Source organism: Rhinoraja longicauda, chromosome 11 (genome assembly GCF_053455715.1).
Source record: "Rhinoraja longicauda isolate Sanriku21f chromosome 11, sRhiLon1.1, whole genome shotgun sequence".
NCBI classification, from domain to species: Eukaryota; Metazoa; Chordata; class Chondrichthyes; order Rajiformes; family Arhynchobatidae; genus Rhinoraja; species Rhinoraja longicauda.
In genome coordinates, this window is record NC_135963.1 from 11,231,251 (window position 1) to 11,243,930 (window position 12,680).

At 41.8% G+C, this 12,680-nt stretch overlaps 1 protein-coding gene across 4 annotated transcripts in view; it reads right to left on the reverse strand.

The window, feature by feature from the left end:
* The window catches only part of LOC144598293 (rho GTPase-activating protein 29-like), a 57,199-nt gene that overhangs the window by 5,827 nt on the left and 38,692 nt on the right, over positions 1-12,680 (reverse strand). For 3 of the 4 annotated variants that reach the window (XM_078408267.1, XM_078408265.1, XM_078408266.1), the window contains exons 15-20: positions 12,041-12,166; positions 9,396-9,494; positions 8,951-9,114; positions 7,726-7,914; positions 6,690-6,827; positions 6,364-6,593 (exon numbers count right to left, since the gene is read on the reverse strand). In XM_078408267.1, coding sequence (XP_078264393.1) covers positions 6,364-6,593; positions 6,690-6,827; positions 7,726-7,914; positions 8,951-9,114; positions 9,396-9,494; positions 12,041-12,166 — 946 coding nt within the window. The remainder of the gene's footprint in view (positions 1-6,363; positions 6,594-6,689; positions 6,828-7,725; positions 7,915-8,950; positions 9,115-9,395; positions 9,495-12,040; positions 12,167-12,680) is intronic. The other variant, XM_078408268.1, reaches the window with a different exon arrangement.

Below are 12,680 nucleotides of genomic sequence, written 5' to 3' on the forward strand. Positions count from 1 at the left end.
AAATTAAAGATGAATTCTCTACCCTCCAAGGAGGACGACAGTATCACTTTGAAGAAAACCTAGTTAGATAACCTGGTGCACATGCGAATATTTATCCCTTAGTTAAATATTAATAAAAATGAATGGGTACTTGCCTTATGAACATTTCTAGTCCTGTAAAGTGCATCGAGGTACAAATAGATGCAGCTCGACTTGTACTGAAATAATGGAAAGGACCAGTCTCAACTGTGAATGTCTGGATTAGTCTATCGATCAAGTCGTGGAGGGTAATTTACTGGAGGTATTTAATGAGGAGCCAAATCAAAAAAAAATTCAGATTGGGGAATTGAGGGCAAGGGGGAACTGGTACAGAAGGAGTTGGGGCCTGGAGCAGATCAGAAATGATCAAACAGAAAGATGGAGCAAGCTTGAGCACTATTCCTTTAGCTATTTTCTTGTGTTCAACAAATGAAGCGTAAAATATAAATGAAAACAAAGCCTTACAAATAAACGGTAAATTAAGAAACAATTTATAGTTATACCTTTCATTTACAGTCACAGGTGGTGAAAAACAAAATTAAGTTAGAGCCAAGACATTTAACCATTATACTAATGATATTGAAAACAGTGCATTTAAGGTATAGAAACTTATTAGGATTTATGACAGCACAATAAATGAATTCTTTTTGGATTTTACTTAATGCCTGTAACGTATATTTGCAAAGAATAATGTCCACAAAAGTGCCAGTTGGATGAAATTTCCTTCTCAGAACATGAGATCAACACCACTCTCAGCTTTTGAAGCTGTGACATTGTGCTGCCTGCCGTTTACCATTTCACCTGATAATTGATCTCCCAAAGTGCAGCATCGCACACATGCAAGGATTAAACCCCATCTACCATATCACTGTAACTCATCTATTCCTCTGTTGTATCCTTTGACAGCCTATTCCACTATCTGCAAATGCACTATTTTTTTGTGTTATCTGCCAACTTGCTAAAAAAACCCATCTACATTTTTGTCCAAGGACCCAGCACTGATCCCTGCAGAACACCATGGTGCATAGACCTCCAGGCAGTATGACACCTTTCCACCATCACCCTGTCTTCTGTGGGTAAGCCAGTTCTGAATCCAAAGTTGACTATGAATCCCATGTACCATAAATCTTCTGGAGTGATCTTTTCAAATGCTTAACTAAAGTCCACGGAGGGAAGATCCACTGCCGCACTCTCAATCACCTTAGGCACTTCCTTAAAAAAACGTGTGCAAGACATGACCTGTCCTGCACACAGCCATGCTAATTGTCACCAATTACCCCATTCCTTTCCAAACGCGAGTAAATCTTATCCCTAGGAATTCTCTCCAAGAGCTTTCCTACCACTAATACGAGGCTGACCTGAATTTCCTAAATTATTCACATTTCCCATGAAGAAACAACACTGGCTATTTTCCAGTGCTCCAGGATCTCAACTGCAACCAGAGACTACAAAGACTTTGTCATCTGGAATATTTCCCATCAGGCCCTGGGTACTTACCTTAATACTCTTCAAGAGACCCAACATTAGTTTCTTGATCACCTTGTGCATGTGGGCACGAATGACGTCGGGCGGAAGAGGAAGGAGGTGCTACAGTGGGAGTTTAGAGAGTTGGGAAAAACACTGAGAAGTAGGACGTCGAAGGTGGTTATCTCTGGACTGCTACCGGTACCTCGTGCTGGTGAGGCCAGGAACAGAGAGATAGAGGGTATGAATTTATGGCTGAGGGGCTGGTGCAGAGAGCAGGGATTTAGATTTCTGGACCACTGGGATCTCTTCTGGGCTAGGGGTGACTTGTACAAAAGGGACGGGTTACATCTTAACAGCAGGGGGACAAACATTCTGGCAGGCAGGTTTGCTAGTGTGACACCTGTGGCTTTAAACTAAGTAGTGGGGGGGAGGGGTTAACAAATTGTGAATATGAAGATGAAGTAAAAAAAGGGAATACGGGAGATATTGCAAAAGACTCTCGGAAGAATGGGAACAGAAGTTCTAGAGGGGAAAAGAAATTAAGGGCAGGGCCAATTATGACCGATGTGAGAGGGGAGGTAAATACAGAAGTTAAAGTGTTGTACTTAAATGCGCGTAGTATAAAAAATAAAGTGGATGAGCTTGAGGCTCAGTTAGTCATGGGCAAGTATGATGTTGTAGGGATCACTGAGACATGGCTACAAGAGGACCAGGGCTGGGAACTGAATATTCAGGGGTACACAACGTATAGAAAAGACAGACAGAGGGGGTGGGGTTGCTCTGATGGTAAGGAAGTATAACATAGCAATCAGGAGATGTTGAATCAGTATGGATAGAAATGAGAAATTGTAAGGGTAAAAAGACCCTAATGGGAGTTATCTATAGGCCCCCAAACAGTAGCCTCGACATAGGGTGCAAGTTGAATCAGGAGATAAAATTGGCGTGTCAAAAATGTAATGCTACGGTTGTTATGGGAGATTTCAACATGCAGGTAGACTGGGAAAATCAGGTTGGAAATGGACCTCAGGAAAGAGAGTTTGTAGAGTGCCTTCGAGATGGATTCTTAGAACAGCTTGTACTGGAGCCTACCAGGGAGAAGGCAATTCTGGATTTAGTGTTATGTAATGATCCTGATCTGATAAGGGGACTAGAGGTAAAAGAGCCATTAGGAGGCAGTGATCACAACATGATAAGTTTTACTCTGCAAATGGAAAGGCAGAAGGGAAAATCGGAAGTGTCAGTTTTACAGTATAGCAAAGGGGATTACAGAGGCATGAGGCAGGAGCTGGCCAAAATTGACTGGAAGGAGGCCCTAGCAGGGAAGACGGTAGAACAGCAATGGCAGGTATTCCTGGGAATAATGCAGAGGTTGCAGGATCAATTTACTCCAAAGAGGTGGAAAGACTCTAAGGGGAGTAAGAGACACCTGTGGCTGACAAGGGAAGTCAGGGACAGCATAAAAATTAAGGAGAGGAAGTATAACATAGCAAAGAAGAGTGGGAAGACAGAGGATTGGGACTCTTTTAAAGAGCAACAAAAGTTAACTAAAAAGGCAATACGGGGAGAAAAGATGAGGTACGAGGGTAAACTAGCCAATAATATAAAGGAGGATAGCAAAAGTTTTTTTAGGTACGTGAAGAGGAAAAAAATAGTCAAGGCAAATGTGGGTCCCTTGAAGACAGAAGCAGGGGAATTTATTATGGGGAACAAAGAAATGGCAGACGAGTTAAACCGTTACTTTGGATCTGTCTTCACTGAGGAAGATACACACAATCTCCCAAATGTTCTAGGGGCCGGAGAACCTAGGGTGATGGAGGAACTGAAGGAAATCCACATTAGGCAGGAAATGGTTTTGGGTAGACTGATGGGACTGAAGGCTGATAAATCCCCAGGGCCTGATGGTCTGCATCCCAGGGTACTTAAGGAGGTGGCTCTAGAAATAGTGGAAGCATTGGAGATCATTTTTCAATGTTCTATAGATTCAGGATCAGTTCCTGTGGATTGGAGGATAGCAAATGTTATCCCACTTTTTAAGAAAGGAGGGAGAGAGAAAACGGGTAATTATAGACCAGTTAGTCTGACATCAGTGGTGGGGAAGATGCTGGAGTCAATTATAAAAGACGAAATTGCTGAGCATTTGGATAGCAATAACAGGATCATTCCGAGTCAGCATGGATTTACGAAGGGGAAATCATGCTTGACAAATCTACTGGAATTTTTTGAGGTTGTAACTAGGAAAATTGACAGCGGAGAGTCAGTGGATGTGGTGTACCTCGACTTTCAGAAAGCCTTCGACAAGGTCCCACATAGGAGATTAGTGGGCAAAATTAGGGCACATGGTATTGGGGGTTGGGTACTGACATGGATAGAAAATTGGTTGACAGACAGAAAGCAAAGAGTGGGGATAAATGGGTCCCTTTCGGAATGACAGGCAGTGACCAGTGGGGTACCGCAAGGTTCGGTGCTGGGACCCCAGCTATTTACGATATACATTAATGACTTAGACGAAGGGATTAAAAGTACCATTAGCAAATTTGTAGATGATACTAAGCTGGGGGGTAGTGTGAATTGTGAGGAAGATGCAATAAGGCTGCAGGGTGACTTGGACAGGTTGTGTGAGTGGGCGGATACATGGCAGATGCAGTTTAATGTGGATAAGTGTGAGGTTATTCACTTTGGAAGTAAGAATAGAAAGGCAGATTATTATCTGAATGGTGTCAAGTTAGGAGGAGGGGGAGTTCAACGAGATCTGGGTGTCCGAGTGCATCAGTCAATGAAAGGAAGCATGCAGGTACAGCAGGCAGTGAAGAAAGCCAATGGAATGTTGGCCTTCATAACAAGAGTTGAGTATAGGAGCAAAGAGGTCCTTCTACAGTTGTACCGGGCCCTGGTGAGACCGCACCTGGAGTACTGTGTGCAGTTTTGATCTCCAAATTTGAGGAAGGATATTCTTGCTATGGAGGGCGTGCAGCGTAGGTTCACTAGGTTAATTCCCGGAATGGCGGGACTGTCGTATGTTGAAAGACTGGAGCGATTGGGCTTGTATACACTGGAATTGGCTGGGAGGAGTTGGCTGCGCCTAACGGCTGCGGCTCTCTGGCAGTCTGTTGTCTTTTTTTCTTTTTTTGTTTGTTTGTCGGTGTTGGGATGGTTTTTGTTTCTGTTTTTGGCTGTGTATGTGTGGTGGGGGGGGGGGGGGGTGGGGTGGGGGAAAACCGTTCTTTTATTAGGTCTCTTCCCCGGGGCGCAGCTCGCCCGCGGGGCCTTCCATCGCCCGGCGCGGCTCGGCTGCGGGACTTAACATCGCCGGCGCGGCTCGGCCGCGGGACGTTTCAGTGCCCGGTGCGGCTCGGCCGCTGGACTTAACATCGCCCGGCGCGGCCGCGGGACGTTTCAGTGCCCGGCGCGGTTCGGCCGCGGGACGTTTCAGTGCCCGGTGCGGCTCGGCCGCTGGACTTAACATCGCCCGGTGCGGCCGCGGGACGTTTCGGTGCCCGGGGCGGCTCGGCCGCGGGACGTTTCAGTGCCCGGTGCGGCTCGGCCGCTGGACTTAACATCGCCCGGTGCGGCCGCGGGACGTTTCGGTGCCCGGGGCGGCTCGGCCGCGGGGCCTTCCATCCCCTTGCGGGGGCTGTGCATGTCGTTTGCCTCGGTAGGGGTCGATCTGCCTGTCCGTGGGTGCGGGGGGAAGAGAGGGGAAGTTTTGTTGCCTCCATCACAGTGAGGGGGTGTTTGGAGTCACTGTGATGGATGTTTGTGTTGGGGTCGGGTGTCCTGTGTTCTTTTCTTTTTTGCTGTGTTTTGTGTGACTGCTGAAATTTCGTTCGGTGTAAAAAGCCGAGTGACAATAAAGTGTTGTTATGTTATGTTATGTTATGTTATGTTATTTAGAAGGATGAGGGGGGATCTTATTGAAACATATAAGATAATTAGGGGATTGGACACATTAGAGGCAGGAAACATGTTCCCAATGTTGGGGGAGTCCAGAACAAGGGGCCACAGTTTAAGAATAAGGGGTAGGCCATTTAGAACGGAGATGAGGAAAAACTTTTTCAGTCAGAGAGTGGTGAAGGTGTGGAATTCTCTGCCTCAGAAGGCAGTGGAGGCCAGTTCATATTTCATATTTTTTATTTATTATTTATTATTATATTATTTATTTCATATTTCAGATACAGCGCGGAAACAGGCCTTTTCGGCCCACCAAGTCCGTGCCGCCCAGCGATCCCCGCACACTAACCTACACACACTAGGGACAATTTTTACATTTACCCAGTCAATTAACCTACATACCTGTACGTCTTTGGAGTTCGTTGGATGCTTTCAAGAGAGAGCTGGATAGAGCTCTTAAGGATAGCGGAGTGAGGGGGTATGGGGAGAAGGCAGGAACGGGGTACTGATTGAGAGTGATCAGCCATGATCGCATTGAATGGCGGTGCTGGCTCGAAGGGCTGAATGGCCTACTCCTGCACCTATTGTCTATTGTATTGCCATTCTCTTTACTCCAACTTGCCAGTGATATTTCATGGCCTCTACTGGCCTGCTCGAGTTCTTTCCAGTATCTGCAAATCCACTACTGATTTAATCTTCCAAAAGATGATTTAATCTTCCTGATTTAATCTTCCAAAATCTTGTGCATCTCCTTTTTCTTTCTGACCAAATGAATCCCTCTCATGAGGCAGATTACTATCGTTATCCCTCCTCCTTACTGGAATATGCTAGTCCTGAGCTCTGATCTTTAAACAACTCCTGCACATGCTAATCAAAAAGAATAATCTCTTGGCAGGTTAAGGAAATGTGACACACGTGTTGATAAATAGCAAGTCTTCATAGTTTCAACATACAATTGTAAAGTGCTCAAAAGTGTTTACTTTTACACACCTACGAAGATGGCTTACGAGGAAACGCACAGTGTTGTAATTTGCTTGCGGCAACTGACCAAGTAGATCTTTGACCTTAGAAAGAACTTGGATTTTTCCTATACTGGTTGACCACTTAGATGCTGCCAGACATTTTCGTTTTCCATCATCTTCAAGAGTAACATTATGGCATTCCTTGGCCAGGCCAATAAATTCATTATAAAGACGAAATAACATCAATGGTTCTGGAAGCTATCGGACCAAAAAAAGATAGATGACTCAATCTAGAATAAAAAATAATACTTTTCAGATAAATGATGTGGGGTGCTTTATTCTAAAAGGACTTACCTGACGAAGGAACAGTTTTAACACATTGCTAATATCATGGGGATACAAATCTGAGAGTTCCACTAAATCCTTTCCATTTTCAAAAGCTTGGCATAACTTTTCAACTCTTGATTTTGCTCCATTTACCCGATAAATACCCTTGAACAAAGAATAATTTAAGTAAACAAGTAATCATAACTTGTTTAATATAGGCAAAATATTAAAGATAAAATATGGATATTGCTAAAAATGCGATAGAAACTTGGCATTAAGCAGATTTGAATATTTGGATGACAAATTTGGCACAAAGGCTTTAGCCAATTTCATATTTAAATTACAAGAGTAAATAAATAAATAAAACTTATTCTGATCCACTCCACATTAACTAACACGGTCTGAACCACACCCAGCTCTAAACCTTCATTACATACTTGAATGCTAGCGGCACAATACTTCACTGTATGACAATTCATTGCTTTTAACAGGACAAGGTAAATACATTTGGCTGTACCAATGTTATCCATATCCAAAGAACCAAACAGAGTGCTGTGCATTTGTTATAGAATCATGGTTTTACGTTAGTAACAGTGACCACCAGGCATAGCAGGTATTAAATATTCTTAAACTACTATAAATAAACATTTTTTGATTATTAAATATACAGCTACCTTTGTGTTTGTTTCTAATAGCATATTTCCTTCATAGTGAGATGCAAAGCAAAATGTTGTGATATATCAATTATTATAAAAATAAACCCTTCCTCAAACAGTAATCCCATCAGTTACTGAAAATAAGGCTGGTGTATTTGTAAATGTTGATAACGTTTCCAACAAATCACTTACTCTTCATTTTACTTTTGACTCAAGTTGTAGTTTCCCCAATAAAATATGTTTACATATTTCACGTCTTTGGAATATAGCATTGAATAGATGTGCTATTAAATGCACAATTTAGGAAAGTTAAATGAATTTAAACAGGAATGAAGAAAAGTCTCAGGGTGCAACAGGCAACCAAAAACAAAATAATTTGCAATTACAGAACACATCATAAATCTTACCTTAATGCTTAAAGCTCGGTTTTCAATCTCAGAAATGCATTTTTTAATAATGAAGGGAATTCCATCAGAACAATCTTTTGCAGTTTGAATGAAGTCCACGCCAAAAAGGTGCAATCGACCATGAAGTTTTTTATGGCCGCACTGAATAGCTAGAGTCTCAAGGCACTTTTTGTGGCACGCCAAAGTACACTGTCAAGTGAAATTAAATGCAAAGATTAACTCAATATTAATTTCAGTTCCAGACAAATTTTTGGACTCAAACACATAGGGACCAATCTTCAATTTGCTTAAACTGATAACAGTGAAATCTCTCTTATGGTATAGTAATTGAGGGAGGCATGAACTGCATATTATGCTTCTAAATCACATGCTTGGGTTAAATTGTATTGGTTGTAACTGGCTGTTGTGAATGAGATTGGCATTTAGCTGTTCCCTTGCAATTAAAGTCACAGACTTACATGGGTCTGCTATATATCTGTGATATATGAAGGAACAGATGTTGCCATGTCTGTCACTCCACTCAATTACAGGATCCCACATGCAATCCAGTAGCGAAATCAAGTCTTGCTGTGATTCTCAGTGGTATATAAATGATAGGGAATCCACCTCTGACACAGAGGAAAAATATAGACAAACGTTTTCATGGGAGTCAAATCTTCAGCCCATTCTCTTCTATTAAAGGTTGTGAGGACAATCCAAGAGAATGATTCCCCCCCCCCGCCACCTCCCAACACCAAGCAAAATGCCTCCCATGGTCAAGTAGATTGGCCTTCACATCCAGGTTAACTATGTGCATGCAGGAAAGAACTGAGTATCAAATGAGCAGAAACTGCAGATGCTGGTTTAAAAAAAACAAATTGCTGGAGTAACTCATTAGAACAGGCAGCATCTCTGTAGAACATGCAAAGCAACATTTCGGGTCCAAGGAAGGGTCCTGATCCAAAATGTCACCTATCCACGATCTCCAAAGATGTTGCCTGACTTGCTAAATTACTCCAGCACTTTGTGTCTTTTTTTGTCTTGATATGGCCATCTGTGTTTATTTTAAAAATGCACACAGAATCTTGAACCCGAGTGAATAATAACCTCCATCAACTGTACTTCCTTTCATGCAATTCAACCAACCCGAGTCAGTAATGGTCACCTGCAAGATGACAAATGTTGGTAATATTTTAATAATTTGATGCTTAATCAAAAAACAGCCAAAGTCATAAAAAAAACCTACCTCCTCACATTCAGCGCCATGAAACACCACAAGGCTGTCACATTCTCGACACTTCGACGGAGCTCGTAGTTTTCTCAGTTTGTGTGTATGTGCTGCCTTTGACATTACAGTATTGCGGAAAGGACCGGGAGAACTCGTCATCTCCACCACAATCTCACTTAGACCTACATTTTAAAAAGCAAGACAATGATGCTTATTGGGAAATATTAATATTCTTAATTTCTGCCATACATGATGTAAATATCAAACTCAAAAATATTTAAGATGCAAGAATATGTTAGTACAATAGCATAATCTTACCATCAATCAAACTCCTCTGGTACCCATTGGACACAATGCAAACCAAAAGAAAGAATAATTGATGTTGCATAGGATGAGACAACTTACAATAGCAAACTAGGAAAATATAACTTGTGATACAAGTACAAACACACTAAATACCCACCATTGTCTGATAAAGATGGTGGTTCTCTTTCATCCAAATCATCTGCTGAAGACATTGTGCCTGTTGAAGGTGTACGGGGCAGCCTTCTCTTAAAATCACCTAGGTCAGCCGATAAAGTAACATTCAGAACTTTATTGATGGCAACAAAACATAGTAACACATTGAAGCATGATTGGATTTCAAGATTTATTGGATTGATGGTTACAGGAGTGCAAATGTGGGGTCCATAAATTCTTCTTCCATTTCTTCACTCGGAATATGCAAATATTTAAATAAAAAATGTCAACAGTTGGTTTCATGTTAGATTATGCACCGTAATGTGTTTGAAGATAGACAAACCACAGAAGGATCAGAAATCTTTTCCTCAAATAGTCTAAATAACATGCAAAGACAGAAATGGCTATGAATTTTCTTGATCTCAAAAGAAACAAATGGAAAGATAATTTTAAATTAATTGGTGAAAACAACAAATGCGAACAAGGATCATTTCTATGAATATGGATTTTCAAAACGAATGATTGTTTGTTGTTCAGTGAAGAGTAGATCATTAAACTAGTCCTTGTGTTAATGGAAAGAGCAGGTGATCCCTGCTGGGTGAGAGAATTCCAAAGATTCACGACTCAGAGAAAGAAATTCTTTCTCATCCGTCTTAAATAGGCAACTCCTTATTCAGAAAGGAGGGAATACGGAACTGTACAGCATAGGAACAGGCCTTATAGATCACCATGTTAGTGCCAAATACAATGCCATTCTAACTAATCCCATCTGTCTGTACATAACAATCCATTTACATGCCTGCCAGTTTACATGCATGACTAAATGTCTCTCCCATTTAGCCATTGCTACTGGATCTGCTTTCCCCACCTGGCCTGTCAGCACTTACAGGCATCTACCACTCCATGTAAAAAAAACAAACTGACCATGGATATCTTGAAATCTCCCCTCTCACTTAAAACCATGCTTTATGGTATTTGACATTTCCACCCTGGGAAAATAGACCATCTACCCTATATTTACCTCCCATAATTTTATAAACCCATCAACCTGAAAACAATCTAAGTTTGCCCCAATCTCTCCCAGTGGCTAATGCAGCCCAATCCAAACAACATACTGGCAGAACTCTCTAAAGTCTCCACATCTTTCCTCTGGTGTGGTGACTGGAATTGCACATAGTTCCGCTAGCACCAAAATCAAAGTTTTATAATGCTGCAACATGACTTTGACTCTTATGCTTAATGTCTCATTCGATGAAGGCAAGCATGCTGTATGCCACAGAAACATAAGAAAATAACTGCAAATGCTGGTACAAATCGAAGGTATTTATTCACAAAATGCTGGAGTAACTCAGCAGGTCAGGCAACATCTCGGGAGAGAAGGAATGGGTGACGTTTCGGGTCGAGACCCTTCTTCAGACTGAAACAGAAACATGCCACAGAAACATGTTGTATGCTTTCTTTACTAATCTATCCACTCATGGCCTCTTTCAGAGAGCTATGGACATGTACCCCACCTCCTTGGGTACATTAGTACTTAAATTGGTCCTGCCATTTATTTTATATTTCCCTTGTCCTTTTTGGGAGATTTAATGCATTACTTCAATAAGGATCAACTCACTTTTTAAAAAGATGGGATACATGTAGACCAAAGTTATTCATCACATATTCTGTCCTGCCCATTTTCCAAAAATTCCAAGATAGTGATAAGTAGGATACCAGTCAAAATTATTTTAATGCGTCTTTTCAGTGCAAAGGACACCAATACAAAGATCCGCATCACTACTAATAGCCTTGCTGGTTTAACTAGTTTGAGCATAAGGAAATGTTATTACTTTACACTACTTGGTTTCATTTTAAGTTGTGCATGTAACTAAATATTGAGGAAGCGTGTTCCTTCAAATTCCTTGGAAGCTAAATAAATTATAAAATGATCCGTATCCATAGTTACAATGTTAACAGTGGTCCCTTATTTCTATCAACAACCATTGATATAATCACAAAATGCTGGAGTAACTCAGCAGGTCAGGCAGCATCTCGGGAGAGAAGGAATGGGTGACGTTTCGGGTCGAGACCCTTCTTCAGACTGATGTCAGGGGGGCGGGACAAAGGAAGGATATAGGTGGAGACAGGAAGATAGAGGGAGATCTGGGAAGGAGGAGGGGAAGGGAGGGACAGAGGAGCTATCTAAAGTTGGAGAAGTCGACGTTCATACCACCGGGCTGCAAACTGCCCAGGCGAAATATGAGGTGCTGTTCCTCCAATTTCCGGTGGGCCTCACTATGGCACTGGAGGAGGCCCATGACAGAAAGGTCAGACTGGGAATAGGAGGGGGCGTTAAAGTGCTCGACCACCGGGAGATTCGTTTTGTTAATGCGGACCGAGCGCAGGTGTTCAGCGAAGCGATCGCCGAGCCTGCGCTTTGAACATTCTGGTATGATGTGGCAAATAACTTTAACATTTAATGCTCACATCCCTACTGTGTGAAACAAAATGGTGATTTGAAATGCGTTTCAGTGATAGCAAATTGTCTTTACTAGTGAATGAGCACGAGTACTTCAATCCAAATAGTGAGCTTAAAAGAATGACATTATTCCAAGCATCTCAAGATCACCCAGAAAACAATAATCGTTAATATGTTTGCTTCCATACCAGGGCTAGCAGAAGGAGAATCCATGGATCTCGACTCACTGCTTCCTCCTCCACTTTCCGAATCACTGCACATACCACTCCCCTGGGTTCCTGAGGGCCAAGCTTTAAATGGCCCATGACTCTGGACTATTATGAAAAAATAAAATCAAGGGAAAACTGAAACATTGGTTAAACTATAAAAGTGCTAACGTTGTCTTCAGCTATATCATTTGACCAACAGATCTGACAAAATTATATTGTAAAAATAAAAGAAAAACTATTCAATTGCTGGCAAAACTAAAAAAGGTCCACAGGAACCTTTGCCTCTGAGAACAAACCACAGTGCCACAGGATGAAATTAATAGGATTCAATCAAAATTGTCACAGCATTTAAGGGGCTATTCTATCTGTAGGTCGATGTTAGATCTTTACAAGAACAATTACATTTTCACCCTGGTAGGCAGCCATTTGGTCCACTGAGTATACCCTGGCTCTCAGAGCAGCCTTAAGTCTCATTCTCCTACTTATTTTCTTGTAACATTCTGTCTCATATGCCAAACAACCATTCCCCTGCCTCCCTCCTCCTGCCACTCATTCACACTGCAAGCAATTTAACCTTGAAATGTGGGCGGAAAGAAGCATTCAGAGGAAAGCCAAGCAA